This window comes from Trichechus manatus, unplaced genomic scaffold (genome assembly GCF_000243295.1).
Source record: "Trichechus manatus latirostris isolate Lorelei unplaced genomic scaffold, TriManLat1.0 scaffold00015, whole genome shotgun sequence".
Lineage (NCBI taxonomy): Eukaryota > Metazoa > Chordata > Mammalia > Sirenia > Trichechidae > Trichechus > Trichechus manatus.
The window spans coordinates 14,173,055-14,198,939 of record NW_004443951.1 but is presented as its reverse complement, the minus strand read 5'-3'; the positions used below and the strand labels follow the sequence as shown (position 1 = coordinate 14,198,939).

Below are 25,885 nucleotides of genomic sequence, written 5' to 3'. Positions count from 1 at the left end.
ATTTTACTGTTAATCTTCTGGATTTCTGATTGCTGTCTCTCTATGGATTCTTGCAGCCTGTTAAATTTGTCATTATGCTCTTCTCTAATCTTTTTAATTTCCTCTATTGCGTGTTCTGCGTTTTGATTAATTTCCTTCCCAATTTCTTGAAGAGTTCTGTATATTAATGTTTTGTATTCTGCCTCTGGTAATTCCAAGAAATTTTCCTCCTCTGGAAAATTTCTACATTCTTTATTTTGGGAGCTTGCTGAAGCCGTCATGGATTGCCTCTTTATGTGATTTGATATTGACTGTTTTCTCCGAGCCATCAATACGTTATTATATTTATTTATTTTATGTTTGGTTACTGTGTCCTAGCTTCTTGTTTTGTTTTGATATGCCCAAATAGGCATATAAGCTAGTTTGATTATTGGCACCTTTGAAGCTCTAATGTCCTGTCACTGGTGGTTAGATCTGTTACAGGTATGTGAGGTCAGGAGTCCTCCCACTCCTCCTATATGGATTCAGCTCAGGTGCCCAGGTAGATAGCCACCAAGAGTGTGGTGTAGGCTCTGACTTACAGTCCTAGACAGGCATGGGTGATTGATGTATGCACAGGCATCCAGTTGCAGCAGGGGGTCAGACACTGAGCAAAGCAGGGGCCAACAGCTGCCCCCAAGTGTCCAGGATGAAATCGTGTCCCTGTTCCCTAGAGCACATAGGTGGGTGGATTTTGCAGCCAGACTGTGAGCAGCTAATGCTGTTGGCTGTAAGGGCTGGGGGGCACCTCTTATTCATGGGCCCCTATCACAGGTGGCTAGGTGGTGTGGGTGGAGCCAGCAGTCCTCAGGCCCCTGATGTGGGTAGGTGAAGACCCTGCTTAATGGGCAGAGCAGTGTCAAATATCAAGGACCTGCCACTTAACAGCTGAAACAATTGAAGTTGGAGTTCTGGTATATACCCCATTGTACTGCGGTAATGAGGGCCTACGCTGTTGAAATGGGCCCACACAAGTCAGGGGTCAAGGCACTCAAAGTCCGTGGATCCCTTATGCCTGTACCTAGGCAAAAGAGCTGTGCCTACCCTGGGTTCCTGGCTTAGGGGAGCCAGCAGTTTATTTTTTCCCCTGTTAATTTGTTTACTCTCCAAGGCAGGGAGAACGGCTCTGGGTGTGTGACAGATCCTACTTCCGGCCCAGGAGACTCAGCAATTGCTGAAGCTGGTCCACGACCCAGTGCAGAGCAGGGAGCAGAGAGGTAAATTAGAGAGAGGTTTTTCCCTAAGGGGGCGTGTTTTTGATCCGTGTGGTAAGCTGTATGCAATTACTTAGCTTTTGCCAATGAGGGCTGCTTCTCACTGGTTCTGGGTGGCCGTGTAGACTCTCTGGTGCTGGGTCTCTCCCGGTGTGGAAAACGTACCTCCCGAACACCGCCGCTTGCCTGCCTCACTGCTCATCCCTGAGGTGATCAGGCCTGAAGGGCTCAGGCTCTTGCTGGGTCAGGTCTGACAACTCCTCGCTGCTTCCCAACCGTTCCTCCCTCCCCCTGCCACTCAGTCGGGTTCCTCAACTCTGCCTTTGATGTTCAGGGCTCCCAAATTGCCATGTATAATCAAATCACTTGTTTTTTCAGGGCTTTGTTGTAAGAGGGTCTACTGGAAGTGTCTGACTACTCTGCCATCTTGGCCTCACCTCCAGAATCCTTCAAATATTTAAACTTGAATTTTTTTAATTTTTTAATTTTTTCTTCAGTTCTTTCAGCTTGAGGAATGCTGAGCATGTTCTTCCCTTTTGGTTTTCTAACTCCAGGTATTTGCACATTTCATCATAATACTGTATTTTGTCTTCCTGAGCCACTCTTTGATATCCTCTGTTCAACTCTTTTACTTCATAATTTCTTCCATTCTCTTTAGTTACTCTGTGTTCAAGAGCAACTTTCATAGTCTCTTTTGACATCCTTTTTGGTGTTTTATTTCTTTCCTGTCTTTTTAATGACCTTTTGCTTTCTTCACGTTTGATATCCTTGATGTCATTCCACAGCTCATCTGGTCCTCAGTCGTTGATGTTCAGTGTGTCAAATCTGTTCTTGAGATGGTCTCTAAATTCAGGTGGGATATACTCAGGGTTATATATTGGCTCTCGTGAACTTGCTCTAATTTTCTTACGCTTCAACATGAGCTTGAATATGAGCAATTGATGGTCTGTTCCGCCGTTGGGCCCCTGGCCTTGTTCTGACTGATGCTGTTGAGCTTCTCTATCCTCTCTCTCCACAGATATAGTCGATTTGATTCCTGTGTGTTCCATCAGGCAAGGTCGTTGAAAACGGTATTTGCAAGAAGTCATTGGTCTTGCAACATTCTATCATGCGATCTCCAGCATCGTTTCTATCACCAAGGCCATATTTTCCAACTACCAATCCTTCTTTGTTTCTAACTTTTGCATTCCAGTCACCAGTAATTATCAGTGCATCTTGATTGCATGTTTGATCAATTTCAGAGAGCAGAAGTTGGTAAAAATCTTCAATTTCTTCATCTTTGGCATTAGTAGTTGGTGCATAAATTTGAATAATAGTTGTATTAACTGGTCTTCCTTGTAGGCATATGGATATTATCTTATCACTGACAGCATTGCACTTCAAGATAAATCTTGAATGTGGTGCCATTCCTCTTCAATTTGTCATTCCTTGTATAGTTGACTATATGATTGTCTGATTCAAAATGGCCAGTACCAGACCATTTCAGCTCACTAAGGCCTAGGATATTGATCTTTATGTGGTCCATTTCATTTTTGATGACTTCCGATTTTCCTAGATTCATACGTCATACATTATTAGTGGATGTTCGCAGTTGTTTCTTCTATTTTGAGTCATGCCACATCAGCAAATGAAGGTCCAAAAGTTTGACTCTATCCACACCATTAGGGTCAACTCTACTTTAGAGGAGGGAGCTCTTCCCCAGTCGCGTTTTGAGTGACTTCCAACCTGAGGGGCTCATCTCTGGCACTATACCAGACAATGTTCCACTGCTATTCATAAGGTTTTCACTGGTCAATTTTTTCAGAAATAGGTTGCCAGATCCTTCTTTCTAGTCTGTCTTAGTCTGAAAGCTCCACTGAAACCTGTCCACCATGGGTAACCCTGCTGGTATTTGAAATACTGGTGGCATAGCTTCCAGTATCACAGCAACACGCAAGACACCATAGTACGACAAACTGACAGACATATGGGGGTTTTCCATAATAATGACCCTGAATATTTGAAATAAGTTTAAATTGATGTTATTCATTTATTGATCAATATTAATTGAGTACCTGTGATGTGCCAGGCCCTGTGTTAAGGCACATACAGCAATCAACAAGACAAATGTAGACCTCATGAGAAAAAAAAAGTATTTTGAACTTTACGTTTCCCAAAACATGGTCACACACATTACTTTATTTAATCCTTTAAGAAAGCAAGGAAGTAAGTACCGAATTTTTTCTACAATGTTCTGTGCAGTGATAATTTTAGAACCTCTTTCTGCGTGTAGGACTCTTTGACCCACTGGTGGCTATAGATTGCTCTGCTCTTCAGGTCTTGTATGTGTTGTGTGTGTGTGTGTGTGTGTGTGTGTGTAAGTTGTGTTGGTCTTTGCTCCTGTTGTCAGATTATACCCTCTAGTACCTACTGCTATCCATGTATGCTGTGTCTTCTTAATCTCATTTTGTGCTAATTGAGGCAGCTACAGGCTTAGACTAGATACCAAACTTCTAAGAATGCTTATAAGTGGTAGACACTTAGAAAAAGAACTGTGAGAGCCTCTTTTATGAATAAGTTTTTTGAGCTGTGTTGCTCTTATGTATTTTGTGATGGCCTTTGGAAGCTTAATTTCTGCTGCTCAACAGCGTTCCAGGTGAAGTTGCAGGAGAGCTGAATTCTACATATTGCTTTTCCGATAGTCTTGAAACAAGTTGCAACCAACATTATCTGAATTTTATGGGGCTAAAACCTAGCTTCATATTTCTTCCTAACATTACTGATTATTTTCTATGCTCTGTTGTTGTTAAGGAGCCCTGGTGACTCAGTAGGTAAGAGCTTGGCTGCTAACCGAAAGGTCAGCAGTTTGAATCCACCAGCAGCTCTTTGGAAACCCTATGGGGCAGTTCTACTATGTCCCTTAGGGTGGCTGTGAGTTGGAATCCACTTGATGGCAATGAGTTTGAGTTTTTTTGGTTGTTGTTAGGTGTCATTGAGTTAGTTCCAACTCATAGCGACCTTATGTACAACAGAACAAAACACTGCCCTGTCCTGCACCATCCGCATAGTCGTTATGCTTGAGCTCATTGTTGCAGCCACTGTGTCAGTCCATCTCATTGAGGCTCTTCCTCTCTTTCACTGACCCTCTGCTTTACCAAGCATGGTGTCCTTCTCCAGGGTCTGGTCCCTCCTTGTAACATGTCCAAAGTATGTGAGACAAAGTCTTGCCATTCTTGCCTCTAAGGAGCATTCTGGCTGTACATCTTCCAGGACAGATTTGTTCATTCTTTTGGCAGTCCATGGTATATTCAATATTCTTCCCCGACACCAAAATTCAAAGGCATCAATTCTTTGGTCTTCCTTATTCATTATCCAGCTTTTGCATGCATACGAGGAAATTGAAAATACCATGGCTTGGGTCAGGCGTACCTTAGTCCTTAAAGTGACATCTTTGCATTTTAACACTGTAAAGAGGTCTCTTGCAGCAGATTAGCCCAGTGCAATACGTCATTTGATTTCTTGACTGCTGCTTCTATTGACGTTGATTGTGGATCCAAGTAAAATGTAATCTTTGACAACGTTAATATTTTTTGCATTTATGATGACGTTGCTTATTGGTCGTGTTGTGAGGATTTTTGTTTTCTTTATGTTGAGGTGTAATCCATACTGAGAGCTGTAGTCCTTGATCTTCATCAGTAAGTGGTTCAAGTCCTCTTCACTTTTGGCAAGCAAGGCTATGTCGTCTGCATATCACAGGTTGTTAATGAATCTTCCTCCAATCCTGATGCCGCATTCTTCTTCATATAGTCCAACTTCTTGGATTATTTGCTCAGCATACAGATTGATTAAGTATGGTGAAAGGATACAACACTGATGCACACTTTTCCTGATTTAAACCATGCAGTATCCCCTTCTTCTGTCCAAATGACTGCCTATGTACAGGTTCCACATGAACACAGTTAAGTGTTCTGGAATTCCCATTCTTTGTAATGTTATCCATAATTTGTTATGATCCACACACTCAAATGCCTTTGCATAGTCAATAAAACACAGGTAAACATCTTTCTGGTATTCTCTGCTTCCAGCCAGGATCCATCTAACATCAGCAGTGATATCCCTTGTTCCACGTCCTCTTAATACAGCTTGAATTTCTGGCAGTTCCTTGTTGATGTACTGCTGCAACCGCCTTTGACCTTCAGCAAAATTTTAGTTGTGTGTGATATTAATGATATTGTTTACTATGCTCTAGGCACTCTATTTTAAACACCCTTTATATGTTAAACAATCCAATGAGGCAGGAATATTTTGCTGCCACTTTATAGGTGAGGAAACTGAGGCTTTAGAAAGGTTTATTTGCCCAGAATGACACACTGATGGAACCCAGGTCTCTCTATTCCAGAGCCTGATCTTTCAACTCCTCCAACATTTGCTTCCTTTTAGAAATTCAAAGAAAGCAGCTACACTTCTCATATCAAGCTGATTCCTTGAGGAATGCTGGAAGATTGGGTCCCAAAAGCCCACGTGCTTACCTTGCTTAACAGATCATCTCTAACAATTTCACAACAGATTAGTAGGTAAGCACAAGTAAGCCTGTGCTTACCTTGCTTACTGGGTCATCCTACCCTGTCAGGGATTGTAAATTTGAAAAGAGATTTTGATTCTGTAGGAAGGTGCTGTGGGGTTGGGAGAGAGACAGATGCCAGCCATACCTAGAACCAGAATCTTTGATGTGGTGAAAAAATGTGAAATTGTTCACTCCAGATAATCTGGTAAGCAAGGTAAGCCCTATACTTACCTTGCCTCTTTTTTATTATCTTGATGAATTTATCCAGGGTTTGGCCCTCAGGTTTGCAGGTTCAAACCTTGATGTATTAGCCCACCTAACATAGATCAGTGTCTTAGGGATAAACTCACATTAACCAGACTTACAAGACTATTGGGTAAAATCAGAATGCCAATTAGTTTTTCTTCTGTAATGATTAATTACAAATGTCACATGGACATGTTTATATGAATAGTGCATTTTCTTCCTCTAGAGAGCTAAGAAGGACATATCAAAGTCTGAAGGATGTTTCATGAGTATGGTGTCAGAACAAGTGGACTTTGTTTGATGTTTCACATATGTAACAGCATCAGATTTTGATAACCCATTACATCATAGTCACTATTAAAGCCAGTAGTCTTTAACTCTGTTTTCACAATAGGAGCAATCTTGCCATTGGGACCAGAATTTGGTTCATATTTAATGATTAATATTATAAATTCCTAAGATGGAAGAGGCCTTAGACATCATCTGCTCTTACACCTTTAATTTGCAGATGAGTAAACTGAGATTCAGAGAGGATAATTTGCTTAATCAATTTGTTGATTGATCAAACAAGGACCCCTGAGTACTTGGTTTGTGCTCTTACATGATTCCTCGTTGCCTGCGTGAGTTTTCATGCCTCTGCAATAACATTCTACCAGGAGAGTGAGTTACATGGTGGGGAAAAAGAGAGCCTCTATCTTGGCTTCTAGACTGGCTGGCTTTCTATGACAGTCGCCTTTTGTGAGAAATAATTTACAATTTTACTTTGGCAAAGTGACTTGATTAAAAATGTAGATAGGAAGATCTACCATTCTGGCTTTTCCCTTCTTCAAAACAGGCTAAAATATTCTGTGCCTTTTTCCCATTGGTACAAATGAGATGCTTTGTCTGTATATCTTTGCTTTGCTATGTTAAATAGCTGTGTAGGTGGCTAATGAATAATTAATTGCTAAACGCTGATATATAAGGTTAAATAAACTAGAGTGGTGGATCAAGGAGTTCTAGGCTTTAGGAGAACACTTGTTTTCAGATAGAAGAAGAAAGTATTAATAGTTAAAGGGAAGTTAAGTAGCAGAAGCAGTTATGAGTAATATTACTGAGTGATTATTATGCACCAGGCATTGTGCTAAGTTCTTACATGTGTTCTTACCTACCCTTCACTCCATCCAGCAGTTATCATTATTATCCCTATTTTGAGATGAGGGAACTGAAATGTAACGAGACTAAGTAACCTTTCCAAGATCACCCAACTAGTAAGTGGTAGAGTCAGGATTGGAACCAAATGTTTCTAATTCCAAAGCTAGGGCTGTTAATAATTACATTATAATTCCATTAAAGAATTTTCTCTAGGGATCTTAGAGACTTGTAGCTCTAAGCCAAGCAAATTGGATTTAAATTGCCTTTCTGACTAAACCAGCATAGGAATTGAAGAGCTAACAGGACTTGGGGAGTTCTCTGTTGCTTCAGGGACAGAAGCAAGATAGACCAGAATAATTACATAGGCTTCTCAGACAGTCACAGACAGGAAGCATGCTGGACTAGGACTAAGGAAACTCTAACACTATTTTATCTATTTCATTGGAAAGGGTTGAATTCTTTACCTACTCAGCACACCTGTGTGTGTCTACCTTTTTGTAGAAAATCCGAATTACTACTCCTTTGGTTAAGGTGGTTTTACTGCACTGGAGAGACCTGATGGGAGAGTGTGTTGTTGTTGAGTAGTAACTGGAGAAGAATCTTCAGGTAGTAAAAGGAAAGTGATGAGGAAGGCTAGGAACTTAAGTTATCTTGCTGAATTTTCTCTTTCCTTTTGCTAACACACACACAATCATAGTAACTCTACTTCTTTACATACTGACTTTGAACTCCCCATTTAAAGCATGCTTTACTTTAAAGCTGTCAATGTTTCTGTTCCCCTTCATTGGTGTGAAGAATTAAAAAGATGATTGTCTACGATTAGCTGCTTTTGTTCACGTAATTTTCTTGATACTTTCACTCTAATATAACAGGAATTAAATTACATGAACCTGTACCAGCTAGCCATAAAAGTAAAAGCATGATTTGTTGTAAGTAAACTAAAAGAAACAAATTTACGTGTGAATAATCACATTCTGACAATTCTGGTTTTGACAATTTGAGCCCGTGTTTTACCAGTATTCTTTCAAATTGTCCGTGTTTCTCTTTTAAAATATGTTTGCTTTAGTATTCATCATCTGGAGAAAAACTAAAATACCAGCAGCAAGACGAACTACAACAACTTCGCCAGAATTTGCACCGGCTCCAGAATCTGTGCAACTCAGCTGAAAAGGAGCTTCGATATGAACGAGGAAAGAACTTGGACTTAAAGCAACATAATAGCTTACTTCAGGAAGAAAGCATTAAGGTAATTCTAGCAGGCACATTATTGATGGGTTGTAATGTGGTAGTGGTAGTGTTAGACCTCATCTAACTTCAGGGAGAATAAGAATTACCATCAGGATCAGCCCAAAGTTGATTCCTATGAGATGGAAGTTAGACGTACCTTCTCTCTCCAACCTTTACCAATTCTGACGCCAGCTGTACTCCCCACGGCACTCTCTACTTCTCTGCTGGGTTGTCTAATTCGTTGCAATAGCCACACAGATCTCACACACCATACTCACAGTTATATGTTTTATTAGGGAAGTAACATGGGATCAGGATTAATTTAGAAGTAACAGGAACAGGATCAATGTCAGGAAGCACACAGGCAAGGTCTGGAAGTCTCCCCCAAAGTGAAGAGCACATCCTTCTCTTTAGTGTAGGACATCTCTCTCTCTGTCGGCTGTGCATGTCCCCCCAGTACAGGCCTTCTCTTAGCTCCCTTAAGACAGGCCTCCTCTTGGTCATACACACCCACTCTCCACAGTGCACACCCACTGTCCACCATGCACATCCCCCTCAGGACAAGCCTCCTCTGACCCCCTTAGGAGAGGCCTCTTCTCAGCCCCTCCTCTGCTCAGGCAAGTGCTACAGTTGTTTTAGCTCTGCCAACAAGTGCCTGGAGGCACCCTACTCCGCCAGCAAGCCTCCTGCCCAGAAGTGCTCAGCTGTCTCTCACTGTGTGGGGTGGCAAGCCCACTGTAGCTGCCTCACTCCTTAGGCTAGGAAGCCCACTGCACTGTCTTATGCTAATCTCCTGGTTCTGCTGCCACTATTTCTCGCTGTCTTGTGCCATCTCCAGTGTTACACTTCTCTGTCTCCTGGCTCTAGGAGGTTCTTAGTACAGAGACTCTGGGTCCAAAGGACTCACTCTGCTCCAGACTCTTCTTGATGGTAATGAGGTCCCCACTCAACCTCTGTTGGCTGTTTATATAGGCAAGTGGCTATATAGATTGCTCAATCCTGTTGGGCAGATTTTACACACCTTATTTGCATAGTAGACTCACCAGTCCCCTCACTGGACTAAACTGACCAATCCCCTTGGAAGTGACTCCATCTGTTTGCATAGTAACTGATGTTTTCTGCTGGCAGGGACTGGCTTCTTCCTGGGCAAAAGTAGCAAGCTTCTCCAGTAGACTAGGGAAACTGTAACAACTCCTTAGTGCCCAGGGGAAAAGTCTCCCAAGCCATTTTCTTTTTCTCCCTTTTTTTAAAGAACAAAGGCAAAAGGCTACGTAAAAGAACTTATTTCACCAGAGGGTCTCAGTTGGCCCTGGAGATAAATGAATCAGAAATCCCTCAACTTTATGATTCATGATGGGGTCCGTAGATGGGTGTTATTAACAATGTGGGCTGTCTAGTAACTTCCACCTTTAACTTTCCCCTACTAAATAGGTACAGAGTTTAGTTGTCTCTGCTGCTGAATGGGTGTGTGTTCTGTCAACCTGTAAATATAAAAAGTTTTCAAATGATGTAATCTTTTGAAATCATTATTTAAAATTTTTAGCACTTACTAAATTTCAGTGACCTGAGCCAAAACCTTGACTGTCCTGCCCTCGTTGTATCTGTAAATTTATTTATCCCTAATAGATATATCCATTATTATTAGTTAAATATCAACTGCACTAAGGTACAATTTATGGGAGGCTAAAGTTTTCTTCCTGACATGAGAGGATCAAAAAATTAGGAGGACAACCCCCAAACATGCTTGTTTTAAATAATCTACATAAAATTCATCTGAATTTTATGAACCATATAAATTTTCAGACTGAACCACCATGTAAAATAGTGCTTCCTTTAAATTTTAGTTCAATTCTGTAAATCCATTAGGGACTTAGTTTCTGTAAGCCCCTATCTAACCAATTAAAAAAAAAACAGTTGCCATTGAGTTGACTCCAACCCATTGCAACTCTGTGTTTCAGAATAGGACTGCACTCCACAGGGTTTTCAATGGCTGATTTTTGGAAGTAGATCACCAGGCTTTTCTTCCGAGGTGCCTCTGGGTAGATTCAAACAGTAAACCTTTCGGTTAGTAGCCGAACACTTAACCATTTAATGTTCTGGAATTCAGCATTCAACAAATATTTACTGAGCATCAATCATATGCCAGGCAAGCAATCTTCTCAACACTGAGGGTTTAATGGTAGACAAAACAGACACAGTCCTTACCTCCACAGAGCTTATAGTCTAGTGCATGAGGTAGCAAACTTTGTTTTGGCCCATGGGTCAAATTCTGTCTGCTCCTGATTTTGTTAATAAAGTTTTATTTGTGGCACACAACCATACCCATTTGTTTGCATATTGTCTATGGCTGCTTTTGCCCTACAATGGCAGGGTTAAGTAGTTGCAATAGAGACCATATGGCCACAAAGTCTAGATATTTATTCTCTAGCACTATATGGAAAAAGTTGGCCCACCTCTGGTCTAGTGGGATAAATGGACCTTATTTGAAGAGTAACATAAAAATCAAAATGGTCCCTGCCTTTCAGAAACTCAGACTAGTAGAGGAGAAACAGAAGAAAAGAAACACTTATTTTTCTCAAACTTCAAGGGAAACCCTTCTAGGGAGTTCTGGTATTCCAGGATTATTAGAATAAACCTCTTTCCTATCTTCACCCTTCATTATTTTTTGAATATTGGTCAAATTCCCTCAACCCTTTGCAGTTTTTAATTAAATTCTAAATCTTTATCACATTTTCTCATAAGACAGCCTTTCACCTTCCCCTTCAAACACATTTCTTAGATCATTTTAACTGTCCAACTGTGAATGTTCTCTAGCAATACTACATCTTTCTTAAGGTGCAATGACTGGAACTACACAGATTATGCCTTCCTTACACGTGATTAGCGCCCTAAAATTTTTGTTGAATTAAGGAAAAGAGTCTTTCAGGGATGGGAAACCATGTCTTAGTAAAAGAAGATATTTTTTGTTCTGTTTTAAATCTCCTTCATGGCAGAGTAAATTATTGGCTATTTCTGTAATGAAACATCAGCGTCTTGGCTGGCCCCTTAGGTCAGGCACCTTAGAAGGATCATATGCAATAGCTACCTTTTATTGACAGTTTGTCACTTCATCTCATATAAATCTCCTCTCAACCCTGGGGTTGGCATTTTATAGATAGAGAAACTGTTCAAGGTTGCAAAGCTGACAAATTGTGGAGTCAGAGTTAAAACCCAGGTCTGTTTCTCTCTCTTCTGGATAGAGTCATCTGTTACATTACACCACTCCTCAATTTGGGGTCATTTTTGAACCTCAGCTTTGCAAACTTAGGGCTCACTTTTTAAAATCCACTCAGAGGTGATCAAGTTTTGGTTCTCTGACTAATGTTAGGCATATTTATGAGACTGATTAGGAAACTAGAATACTGATTTATTAATTTTTAATCATTTTATTATGAAATATAACACTCAAAAAGTGCATAAAACATAAATGTATGGTTTAAAGTATTGTTGTAAAGTGAGTATCTATGTAACCACCACCCAGAACTGGAAATGACACTTTACTAGCATGCCAATGTCCTCTTTCATGCCTCTTTCCTATCATAATCTTATCTCCTTCCCACGTTAGCAGTAACCACTAGTTTTATAATACCTTTCTTGCTTTACTTTATAGTTTTACCACCTATATATAAATCCCAAACAATATAGTTCAGTTTTGCCTATTTTTGAGTGTTTTATAAATATAATCAATCACTATATACACCTTGTGTCTGTCTTCTTTTGCTCGACTTTGTTTGCAAGATTCATCTGTGCTGTTGTGTGTAGCCATAGTTAATTAGTTTTCTTTGCAGTATAGTACTCCATTGTAAGAAAATGCCACAATTTATTCTTTCTATAGTTTATGAACATTTGGCCTGTTTCCAGTTTGAGTATATTAAAAAGAATGGTATAGACTTGCAGAGCTTCAGACCGAGTGCAGCCCTGCCACTACCAACACTGAGACGCTGTATTGGATCCTCTTCTTCGTGCTCAAGTGTCTCAACCTAAAGCTGAAAAAGTGATCCTGGGTACACAAGCTGTCAGCCATGAGGGTGTTTGCTCCAGTAACACATGATATTATTGTCAAAATGCTAAGTGTTGGCTGTATGACTGATGATCACAGGCCCCAGAGGCCTTTAGCTTTTTTGGCTGTGGAGTAAATGGACAACATATTATGGAAGGACTTGTATCCAGCGTTCTGTTACAATGAGAAGTTTAGGTTTCATAATCCTGAACTAATCTCAATGCCTCAAATATTCCAACACTCAGTAGATTTCTTTTTCTATTCATTGGAGTTTTCTGTGTCTTATTGAGTTTTTTCATGGCTAGATTATTCTTGAAAAATGAAACTTCTAGGCTGTCTGAAGATTAGAGGGCCTTTTGAGAAGAAATCAACAGTTGCTAGATTTGCTTCGTCAATAAAGTTGCTAAGACTGTACCAATCCTCCAAGATAAAATGAGAAGAATGAACTGGTTTAGAAGAGCAGGGTAAAGAAGGGGTTTCCAAAGGAGAAATAGAAAGCTTATTAAAGCTTAATCTAGAATTTCTTTTAGCTAATATCAAAGAGACAAGTTTAGTACAGTACTTTTTTCTGTTGACCTACACTGACCTACCAATGATATCAAGGCATTTTGCTCTTAGGGTTTTATTTCTAAAAGAAAACATTCTTCATTTCTACATATGTTAATTTCTATTCCATTTAAGAAAATGTTTGATTATTTTTACATGCCCTTAACATTTTTTGGAGACAGGATTTCTGGTTTTCAAAAATGAATGCAAAATCAGGAAGTGAGGTCTCCTAAATTGAGCACTCTGCACAGTTGAGCAGCTTTACCCAAGGAGCTCTGCCTTTACAGAGTTTATCAGTACATCATTTCAGATATGTTCATCTAATGAATGTAAGAACCCTTTCCTGAATAGTAAAATGTACGAAAGGAGTTGAAGTAATGTTTCTGCTTCAAAAAAAAAAAAAAAACTGCTGTGAATTCATTTACATGTATCTTGGTGATCTTAAGGACACGTTTCTCTAGGGGATGTACCAGGCGTGGAATTATTGCATGATAGGGTATGAATTACTTCAACTCTTTTCTCAAGTTTTATGCTCCCATCAGCATCTGTGAAAGTTCCCATTGCTCCACATCCTCACCAACTTTTGGTGCTGTCACACTTTAAAGCTAATGTAGTATACGTGTATAGTGGTAACTCCTTGCAGTTTTAATGCACATTTCCCTGTTTACAGATGAGGGGAACAGCTTTTTATATCTTTATTTACCATTTGAATTTCTATTTTGTGAAGTGGCTGTTCGAGAATTTTGTCAACTTTTCCTTTGGGTTTCTGTCTTTTTTATTTTTCCATTAATTTGTAGGAGACTTTATATATGAACACTTTATCAGGCATGTCTTACAAACATCTACTCCGTGGTTTATATTTTTTAACTCTCTTAATATATTTTTTGATGAAACAAAGTTTTAAATTTTAATCTAACAGGATTAATCAGTTTTTCCTTTGTAATTAGTGATTTTGTGGTATGATTTAAGAAATCTTCGACTATCTCCAAGTTATAGTCTCCTGCATTATCTTCTATGAGCTTTATCTTTCAAATTCTGATCTAAAATCCAGCTGGAATTTACTTTTGTGTGTAGTATGAGGTAGGGGTCTGTCTTAACGCTGCGTTCTCTAGAGGAGCAAAACCAGTGAAGTGTACGTATAGAGAGATTTCTTTCGAGGAAATGGCTCATGCAGTCGTTGAAGCTGGCAAGTCCCAAATTTGTGGGTCAGGCGGCAGGGGCTGAAGAACCCAAAATCTGCAGGTCAAGTGGCTGGCCGCTGGCTTACAGGGTTGCAGGAGCTGGTGAATATAAAACCTGCAGGGCAGGTGGCAGGCTGCTGGCTCACGTCCCAAGAACCGGAGGTCAGAGGATGACGAGGTGAATGGAGGATCGAATGCAGGATCGAGAGATAGCAAGCTTTGCCAGAACATCCATATATATTGGATGCAGGCCACACCCCCAAGGAAACACTCCTTTCAACTGATTGGCTGCTCACATCAGATCACAAAATGGAAAATGATTACATAATGTCTGCAAAACTACTGAGAATCATGGCCTAGACAAGTTGACATATAACCTTAACCATCACAGGGTCCCATTTTTGTTTTTCCATATGGATATCCAATTGTCTGGAATAGTACCTCCTTCCCAATGCTGTACATTGTCACCTAGGTCATAAAAAATATCTGTATATGTGTGGTATGTTTCTGAGTTCTCTTTTCTGTTCAGTTGTTCTATTTGGCTATCCTCTTTCCAATACCATACTATCATAATTACTTTAGCTTTATATGAATCTTAGTATCTGATAGAGAAAATCTTTTTACCCTATTCTAGGATGTCTTAACTATTCTTGACTATTTGCAGTTCTATATAAATTTTATTAATTTGTCAAGGTACACGCACATGCGCATATGCACTCACACACAACCTTTTGGGATTTTAAATCTTTACAATATTGAATCTTCTAATTTATTAAATGTATATGTATATGTAGGTCTTCTCTAATTTCTCTCAATATTGTAATTTTCTCTGTAGAGGTCTTAAACGTCTTTTGTTGGACATATTGGTAGGTGTTGATATTTTCAGTACTAATGTAAATGATAATTTTTTAAATCTCATTTTCTAACTATTGCCAATATATAGGAATACAATTAATTTTTTCTGAAAAAATTTGTTATACTCTTTTATTAATTCTTATAATTTGTGTATATATTATTTTGGATTTCCTATACAAGCAATCATATCATCTGAGAATAAAGAATTTTCTTTCTTCCTTTCCAAATGTTATGCCTTTCATTCTTTTTTCTTGTTCTTTGCACTGGCTGGAGCCCTGGTGGTGCAGTGGTTAAGACCTTGGCTGCTAACCAAAAGTTTGGCAGTTCGAATCCACCAGCCAGTCCTTGGAAACCCTGTGGGGCAGTTCTACTCTGTTCTGTAGGGTCGCTATGCGTCAGAATCAACTTGATGGCAATGGGTTTGGTTTTTTTTATATACACTGGCTGGGACCTCTAGTACAATACTGATTAGAACAGGTAATAGTGGGCATCCTTGTCTCATTTCCAATCTCAATGGAAAAGCGCTCAATGTTTCACTATCAAGTATGTTTTTATAGATTTTTTAAATAGATATTCTTTATCCCATTGAGGAAATTTCTTTCTAGTCCTAGTTCAGTGTTTTATGATGAATGCATATTGAATTTCATCAAGTGCTTTTTCTACATCTATTATACAGGAAACCCTGGTGGTATAGTGGTTAAGAGCTATAGCTGGTAACCAAGAGGTGGCTTGAATCCACCAGCTGCTCCTTGGAAACTCTATGAGGCAGTTCTCCTCTGTCCTGTAGGGTCGCTATGAGTAGGAATCGACTCAACAGCAACGGGTTTGATATTTTTTGGTTTTATTGTGAATACAAGATTTTTCTTATTTAATCTGTTAATGTGGTGAATTACATTAACTTATTTTCTAATATTAACCTAACTTGCCTTCCTGGGATAAACCCAACTTTATCATGAATTATTATTCCTTTTTCTGGACAGTGCTGGATTTGCTTGGCTAATTTTTTTTCTTTTTTTTAGTATTTTTGCATCTTTGTTCATGAATGAAACTGGCCTGTTATCTTTTTTTTTTCTTTTCTTGTAATGTCCTTGTCAGGTTTTGATATCAGAGTTTTCCTAATGAATAATGTACCTCTTTTTCTGTTCTCTGAAAGAGTTTTTGTAAGATTGCAGTTATTTCTTCTCAAATATTTTAGGAGAACTCATTCTTGAAGCATTCTGATTCTGGACTTTTCTTTGGGGAAAGGATTCCAATTACTGATTCAGTTTCCTTAATATTTATGAGAGAAGTCAAGGTTTTTATTTCTTCTTGTATCAAATTTTATGTATTTTTTTAAGAAATTTTTTTAAGAAATTTTTCCATTTAATTCACATTTTTACATAAAGTTATCCATCATGCCTTCTTATTAATTTTTAATAATAATGTTCCATTTCACTTTCATGATATTGGTTATCAATGCTTTCTTGCTTTTCCTTGATCACCCTCAATAGAAGTTTATTCATTGTATTAGACTTTTCAAAGAATTAACTTTTAGCTTTGTTGGTCTACTTTATTGTATTCTTTGTAGAGAAATAATAAATACATGTATTTCGCAATTTAGAGGCAGTAAAATATAGAGTACTATATTAGAATCAGAAAATTTGTATTCAGACCTTGGCTTTATCATTTGCCAACTGTATCTGAGACTCAGTTTTTTCATCTCTAAAATGAGGTAAAATATAAATTTCAGCTACTTCATAAACACAAAAGCCTAACGAATGTAAAGTAGTTATATTAGCACATGTCTCGGTTCTATACTTCAACTACAGTAGATAGTCTATAAGTGATTTTTTTTTTCTCATTCAGAAATTTATACATACAATGTTTTGTGACATTGGTTGCAGTCCTCACAATGTGACAGCACACTCCCCCTTTCCACCCTGGGTTCTCCGTGTCCATTCAGTCAGTTCCTATCCCTTCCTGCCTTCTCATCCTGCTTTTGGACAGGAGCTGCCCATTTGTCTTATATATCTGATTGAACTAAGAAGCACATTGCTCACATGTATTATTTTTGTTTTATAGTTCTGTCTCATCTTTGTCTGAAGAGTGGGTTTCGGGAATGTTTTCAATTCTAGGTTAACAGAGCATCCAAGGACCATAGTTTTGGGGGTTCCTCCAGTCTCTGTCAGACCATTAAGTCTAATCTTTTTACATGAATTTGAATTCTGTTCTACATTTTTCTCTTGCTCTGTCCAGGACTCTCTGTTTTGTTCCCTGTCAGGGTGGTCACTGGTGGTAGCCAGGCACCATCTAGTTTTTCTGGTCTCAGGCTGGTGGAGTCTCTGGTTCATTTGGTCCTTTAGTCCTTTGGCTAGTATTTTTCCTTGTGTCTTTAGTTTTCTTCATTCTCCTTTGCTCCAAGTGGGATGGAACCACTTGGAGCAAAGGAGAATGAAGAAATAGATGTATCTTTGATGGCTGCTCGCAAGCTTTTAAGACCCCAGACACTACTCACCAAAGTGGGATATAGAACATTTTCTTTATAAACTATGTTATGCCAGTTGACCTAGATGTCCCCTGAAACTATGGTACCCAGGCCCCTATAAGTGGTTCTTGAATAGTAAGAACAGTTAACTTTTATTAGGTGCTTTATATGTGCCTGGCTCTATTCTTGATGCTTTATCTGGTTTAACACAGCCTGGCAACTGTCCTATGAGATAAGTAATTACTGTCTCCAAGTTACATACGAGAAAACTGATGCTCAGAGAGACGGAATACTATTAATTTTTAGATTCACGTGATAAAATCTGATTGATTAATATACAGAAGTCACAGGTGGAGGACTTTAGAGTTATAATCCCCACTAATTCATTTGAAAATCTGTGAACCCAGGGAATTCTGTTTTACATGAGGACAAAGTAAATCCTAAGTATTTTGGTCTGTGATCCCAGCCTAGTATATACATTCACCAGTTATGATAGTCCTTAGAATATTATTCATTTATTTGCTCAGTAAATATTGATTAAGCCCTGGTGGCACAGTGGTTAAGAGCTTGGCTGCTAACCAAAAGGTTGGCAGTTCAAATCCACCAGCCACTCCTCGGAAACCCTATGGAGCAATTCTACTGTGTCCCATAGGGTCGCTATGAGTTGAAATCAACTTGACGGCAATGGGTTTAGTTTGTTTGTTTTTAAAGCACTTACTGTCTGGCACTTTAATAGGCTTTGGGTATTGCAGAGTGAACAAAACACATGGTCCCTGCTCTCTTGGAATATAGAATGGAGAAGAGGGATGATAAACAAGTAGATAAATAAATGTTTAATTATAAATTGTGATAAGGACTATGAAGGAAATTAATGTGATGTAATATTGAGAGTAAGGAGACCTCTTCAGATTAACTAATTATGAAAGTTTTCTCTGACAAAGTGACATTTAAGCCAAGATCTGAAGAATAGACAGGAGCCAACCATGCATTGAGGAGGGAAAAGCAGAAGCATTCCTGGCAGAGGGAATAATGAGAAGGCATTTAGTGCATTGGAAATTTAAATAAAAATAGATTTCTAAATAGAAATCAGCATGACAGGAGTTCAGTGGAAGACAGAGGAATGAAAGATGGCTTTAAAGAGGTAGACAAGGACCAGATCATGTAAGGCCAGGTAAACAGCTCAGATATGTGCCCAAATTATGGGAATCCACTGAAAGATTTCAAATAGTGGAGTACGGTGGTACAATTTATGTTTTTAAAAGAACTCTTTGGTTCTTCCGGCCAGACTGCGGTTGTCAGACCTCATTGTCCCCACCCCTTCGGCCCCCAAGAAACTCCTCACACGCACACACACACACACACACACACACACACACACACACACACAGAAAAGAACACTTTGGCTACAGTGTAGAGAATAGATTAGAAGGGAGCAAAAATGGAAGTGGCAGGACCAGTGCTAGAGATAATGATCTAGACCAGATTGGTGGCAAAAACAACACAAGTGAATGGATGCAAGATATGTTGTAGAAGTGGAGTGACAGCATGAGCTGAATAACTGGAATTGGCTCATGATAGAAAAGGAAGACTCGATAACTCTCAAGTTACTGGCCCAAACAGAAGGTTCGATGTTGGCATCATTTACTGAAAGCAATAAGACATAAAGAAAAACAATTTCAGAGGGATAGACAGAATCAAGGAGTTTTATTTTGGCGGTTATGACATAAAGATGGTATTTAAAATCATGAGAATAAATATAGGGACAGAATGATGTGCTTTCAAGGCCTGATATAGTCCAAGAATATCTAGAGGTTGAGTAGTATTAGAAGAGTCTACAAAGGAGACCAAGAAGGAAGAGCAGAGAGGTAAGTAAAATCCAGGAGAGTTTGGTATTATAGACTCCAAGAGAGGAGGGCTTTCTAAGATGGACAGAGTGAATGCTACTGAGAGGTCAGTTGTCCACTGGATGTATATGGGCAATGGGGAGGTCACTAGTGCCGTTGGCAAAAAGTTTTACTGGAGTAGTGGGGTGAAAGCCAGCATGGAGTAGATTGAAAAAAGGATAGAAAATGCTTAGACCATGTGTGTATATAAACTCTTAAGACACTTCCCTTGTCTGGCTTCCTAGACTTTGGCAAACCTTACTAACACATGGCAGCACCAGAGAAGCAATCAGCCTTGTGACACTGGTATTTGTCAGCTTTTGGGGACTGTACTTCTTCCTGTGAAAGCTGCTTTTTCTGGCTCACATTTACATTCATTTCACGTTTTTTTTTTTTTTTATCGTTCCTATTTATTCTCTATCTTTAGATAAAAATTGAACTAAAGCAGGCCCAGCAGAAGTTATTAGATAGTGCAAAGATGTGCTCTTCTCTCACGGCAGAATGGACGCACTGTCAGCAGAAAATCAAGGAACTGGAGCTGGAAATACTTAAACAGGCTCAGAGCATTAAATCACAGAACAACCTACAGGAAAAGCTGGCTCAGGAGAAGTCTAAAGTTGCTGATGCAGAGGAAAAGGTAATTATACCCATATAAGCTTATGTGTATCAAATAGAACATACTGGACATCACTACTGAAATCCTGTTTCCCTGAGGATTTTAAGAAGCAGATATGGCACAAACTTGATAGAATTATAGGTTCTTCTCTTTACTCTCCCCATGCTTTCCTCTCTTTTCACTTCACTTACTCCTACAAATCCAGTAAATCTTGAGTGTTTTTAAATATTGCATGAACTTAAAAATAAGTTTCATTAAAGCAAAACATGAACTTAAAGAGGAGCCCTGGTGGCGCAGCGGCTAAGAGCTAGGCTGCTAACCAAAAGGTCAGCAGTTTGAATCCACCACCTACTCCTTGGAAACCCCATGAGGCAGTTCTACTCTGTCCTATAGGGTTACTATGAGTCGGAATCGACTCGACCGCAACGGGTTTGGGTTTTTTTTTTTTTTTTTTAATGAACTTAAAGAACTGGCTGAGACCATATCACTTTTGTTCTATACTTTCAATTTTCAAAGGACTTATTCTCCTGTCATTTAGTTGGCTGTTTATATAATTCTTATTTTGTAGTTTTTTTAGAGAGATTTGTGTTGTGAAATAAACCATTTTGAAATATTGTCCCTGCATTTTAGGTTGCCTAACACCAGGTGGCAGTAGTATGCAACAGTTGCACAATTTTATCAGCTGCTTTGTCTGAGAGTCAAACCTTAGAGAAAAAATAAATCCTTTCATCAAAACATATAAAGCAAACATTAGAAAGTAGATGACAGCAACCTGAGTAATCTCAAAAGCCTAAGGTTGAGCTATAGAATCCAGCACAAAAGAGCTCACTTTGTGATTCCATTTATATGAAGTTCAAGAATAAATAAAACTAAGCTATGGTTATAGGATAGTGGTTGCCTTTGTGAGGGGTATTCACTGGGAGGGAGCCTTCTGTCCTGCTGAGGTATTCTCTGTCTTGGTCTGGAAGGTGTTTATACAGGTAAAACTTCATTGAGTTGTATACTTGAGATACATGCACTTTGCTGTATATATGTTACTACTCCATAAAAAAGTAATTGGCAAAAGTGGTTTTAAAAAAAGGTAAAATTGGTAGAGATTGAAAAAATTTTTAAATTTAGACAGTGCTAAATATTGGCAAGGATTTGGAGCAGCAAGAACTCTTACACACTGATAAATTAGTATAAACACTTTGGAAAGCAATTTGGCATTATCTAGTTAAGTTGAAGATGTATATACTGTACAACCCAATACTTCTACTACTATGCATAAACACTAGAGAAACTATTTTACTGCATATATGTATCAGGAGACAGGAGTACAAGTATATTCATAGCAGCATTGTTCCAAGAAGCAGAAAACTAGAAATAACCCAAATGTCTACTGGCAAGAGAATGGATAAATAATTGTTGTATATTTATAGAACAATGAAAATGAATGAACTACAGGTGTGTGCTGTAATTCAGTATAATGTTGAGTAAAAAAACAATTGATCAAAAACACGGTATGATTCCATTGATACAAAGATTAAAATAGTCTAAAATAAAAACCATGCCATTTGTTGTTCTTGTTGGGTGCCATTGAGTTGATTCTGACTCATAATGACCCTACAGGACAGAGTGAAACTGCCCCATAGGGTTTCCAAGGAGCAGCTGGTGGATTCGAACTGCCGACCTTTTGGTTAACAGCCATAGCTCTTAACCACTGTGCCACCAGGGCTCCAATGCCATTTAGAGATATATATTATTAAAAGAAAAATCAAGAAAATTATTAATATAGTATTTAAGATATTAGTTTCCTCTGGTGGAAAGGGGAGAAGATAATCAAAGAAGGTCACAGAGTGGACTTTGAAGATATTAGAAATGTTCTCTTTCTTAAATTGGATGATGGGCTCAAAAGTTGGCATATGCGCTTGACAGAAAAGCCAATGGAGTAATACTTTCATCTGTAGAATTAAGACTGAATATCTTTAAGTAAGAACCCTCCCTAGGCAGAACTAAATAGGTCAGCTCCAAAAAACTTGAGCTGGCTTCAGATGCCTGGCCATTGTCCTTGAATCATCCTGCATCTTCACTTACAGTGTGTGGAGCTCTGCAGGGGCCTAGGTGCCAGGGCTTGGAGTTGATGCAGAAAACCTTTCCCCATTCTCTAACCAAAACCAAACCCGTTACCATCAAATCGATTCCAACTCATAGCAACCCTGTAGGACAGATCAGAACTGCCCCATAGGATTTCCAAGGCTGTAAATCTTTATGGAGGCAGACTACCACAGCTTTCTCTAGTGGAATGGCTGGTGGGTTCAAAGCCACGTGCTTTAACTTACTTAAAAACCAAAACCAAACCTGTTGCCATTGAGTGGATTCTGACTCATGGTGACCCTGTAGGACAGAGTAGAACTGCCCCATAGGGTTTCCAAGGCTGGTGGATTCAAACTGCCAACTTATTGGTTAGCAGCTGAGCTTTTAACCAGTGTGCCACCAGGGCTCCTTAACTTGCTTATAGATGCATAAATAAATCTCTGGAAAGGTACACAAGGAACTAATAACAGTGGTTACCTATTCAGTGGGGGAAAACTGGAAGGAAGGGAGGATGGGAATAGGAAGGAGACTTTTCACTATATAGCTACTTTTATACACACACACACATATTTTAAACTATGTGAATGTATTACATATTGCAAAAATTAAGTAGTTTATTTTAAATTTAAAATAAATATAGCCATGCTCTTTACTAAAATCAGATTCCTTCAGGAAAACAATGCCATTTATAATAGCCCCTAAAAAAATAAAATACTTAGGAATAAATCTCACCAGGCATATAAAAGACCTATACAAAGAAAACTACAAAACATTACTGCAAGAAACTCAATGGGATCTACATAAATGGAAAAACATACCATGCTCATGGATAGGTAGACTCAACATTGTGAAAATGACATTCTTCCCAAAGCAATTTACAAATACAATGCAATCCTGATCCCAATAGCAACAACATTCTTTAAAGAGATGGAAAAACTAATCATTAACTTTTTATGGAAAGGGAAGAAGCCCCAGATAAGTAAAGCACTATTGAGGAAGAAGAATAAAGTAGAGGAGGACTCACACTACCTGACCTCAGAACCTACTATACAGCTACTGTAGTCAAAACAGCCTGGTACTGGTACAACGACAGATACATTGACCAATGGAACAGATTTCAGAACCCAGATGTAAATCCATCCACCTACAGTCAAATGATCTTCAACAAGGGCCCAAAGTCCATCAAATGGGGAAAAGACAGTCTTTTTAAAAAACAATGCTGGCAAAACTGGATATCCATCTGCAAAAAAATGAAACAGGACCCATACCTCACACCATATACAAAAACTAATTCAAAATAGATCAAAGACCTAAATATAAAGCCAAAAACTCTAAAGTTCATAAAAGAAAAAATAGGATCAACACTAGAGGCCCTAATACATGGCATTAACAGGATACAAACCATATCCAACAACGCATAAACTCCAGAAGATAAGCTAGATAACTGGGATCTTCTAAAAATTAAACACGTATGCTCATCAAAAGACTTCACCGAAAGAGTAAAAGTGAACCTACAGACTGGGAAAAAAAATCTGGACACTAAAAGTCAGACAAAGGTCTAATCTCTAAAATCTACAAGAAAATCCAACACCTCTACAACAAAAAGGCAAATAATCCAATTAAAAAATGGGTAAAGGAAATGAACAGACACTTCACCAAAGAAGACATTCAACAGCCAACAGACACATGAGGAAATGCTTTCAATCACTAGCCATTAAAGAAATGCAAATCAAAACCGCAATGAGATACCATCTCACCCAGCATTACTGGCACAAATCAAAAAAACTGGAAATAACAAATGTTGGAGAAGCTGTGGGGAGATCGGAACTCTTATGCACTGCTGGTGGGAATGCTAAATGATACAGATATGGCTCTTCCTTAGAAAGCTAGAAATAGAAATACCGTATAATCCAGCAATCCCACTCCTAGGAATATATCCTAGAGAAATAAGAGCCATCACACGAATAGACATATGCACCCTTTTGTTCATTACAGCATTGTTCACAATAGCAAAAAGATGGAAACAACCTAGATGCCAATCAACAGATGAATGGATAAGCAAACTATGGTACATACACACAATGGAGTATTATGCAACGATAAAGAACAATGAATCTGTGAAGCATCTCATAACATGGATGAAACTGGAGGACATTCTGCTGAGTGAAATAAGTCAATCACAAAAGGACAAATATTGTATGAGACCACTACTGTAAAAACTCATGAAAAGGTTTACATAAAAATAGAAACAATCTTCGATGGTTACGAGGGATGGGGGGGTGGGGTGAATACGAAATAAACAATAGATAAATGGTAACTTTGGTGAAGGGTAAGACAGTACACAATACTGGGGAAGCCAGCAGAACTTGTACAAGGAAAGGTCATGGAAGCTCCATAGACACATCCAAACTCGCTGAGGGATCTAATTGCTGGGCGGAGGGCTCTGGGGAACATGGTCTCAGGGAACATCTAGCTGAATTGGCATAACATAGTTTAAAAAGAAAATGCTCAACATTCTATCTTGGTGAGTAGCGTCTGGGGTCTTAAACGCCTGTAAGCAGCCATCTAATATACTCCACTGGTCTCACCCCTTTGGGAGCAAGGGAGAATGAAGAAAACAAGATACAAGGGAAGGATTAGTCCAAAGGACTAATGGACCACAACTACCGTGGCCTCTGCCAGACTGAGTCCAGTACAACTAGATGGTGCCAGGCTACCACTACTGACTGCTCTGACTGGGATCACAACAGAGGCTCCTGGACAGAGCTGGAGAAAAATGTAGAACACAATTCTCACAAAAAAAAGACCAGATTTACTGGCCTGACAGAGACTGGAGAAACCCCAAGAGTATGGCCCCTGGACACCCTTTTAGCTCAGTAATGAAGTCACTTCTGAGGTTCACCATTCAGCCAAAGATTAGACAGCCCCATAAAACAAGACAAGAGTAATGGGGCACAGCAGCCCAGGGACAAGGACTAGAAGGCCAGATGGGACAGGAAAGCTGGTAATAGGGAACCCGTGGTCGAGAAGGGAGAGTGTTGACATGTCATGGGGTTGTTAACCAGTGTCATAAAACAATATGTGTACTGTTTAATGAGAAACTATTTGTTCTGTAAACCTTCATCTAAAGTACAATAAAAAAATTTAAAAAAGGAAAAAATATCAGATTTCTGTGTTAGCACTGTTATGTTTGATGTTTGTAGGGTATTTCTCTAATTGGAGAAAAGGTCACACTCTTCTTAATGTTTTTCTCATAAACTTTTTTTCATTCAAGATTTTGGATCTGAAGCAGAAATTAGAACATGCTCAGAAGGTCTGTCTCACAGACACTTGTATTTTGGGGAAGAAGCAACTAGAGGAAAAAATAAAAGAAGCAATGGAAAATGAAGCTAAAGTAAAGCAACAGTATCAGGAAGAACAACAGAAGAGGTAAGAGGAGCAAAGATCTTAGTTTCCTGTGAGTTAAACGATGATTGAGTTCCCCAGCAGTGTAAACTTAGTAATGTTATATTTCCTTTCTGTCTCCACTGAGAAAACTCAGTCACACAACTTTTTAAATATATACAGCACTTAACCACGCTGTATCCTATTTGTTCATTTTCTTATTTCCCTCTCACACTGAAGTGGGATCCTTAAGGGCAAAGATTATTTCTTCTTGTTCTGGCACACAACAGATGCACCAGTAAATTTTCTTGAATGACTGGATTGTCTGTGAAAAATGGTACTCTTGGGTTTGCTTTTCTAGCTCTCTAATATAATTGGCATAAAATTCAGACTAGAATAAAATTATTATTTTGTGTTTATCGGCTGATTTTCTTCAAAGAAGTTCCAAGTACTTTACAG

At 38.8% G+C, this 25,885-nt stretch overlaps 1 protein-coding gene and 1 pseudogene across 2 annotated transcripts in view; both read left to right on the top strand.

The window, feature by feature from the left end:
* Positions 1-25,885, top strand: part of LOC101359260 (phosphopantothenate--cysteine ligase) — a 162,303-nt gene that overhangs the window by 89,249 nt on the left and 47,169 nt on the right. The window contains exons 9-11 of one of the 2 annotated variants that reach the window (XM_023727143.1): positions 8,222-8,401; positions 19,778-19,987; positions 25,317-25,471. In XM_023727143.1, coding sequence (XP_023582911.1) covers positions 8,222-8,401; positions 19,778-19,987; positions 25,317-25,471 — 545 coding nt within the window. Of the gene's footprint in view, positions 1-8,221; positions 8,402-19,777; positions 19,988-25,316; positions 25,472-25,885 lie in introns of those variants that run through there. The other variant, XM_023727144.1, reaches the window with a different exon arrangement.
* On the top strand, positions 9,749-12,903 carry LOC111819653 (oligosaccharyltransferase complex subunit OSTC pseudogene; annotated as a pseudogene).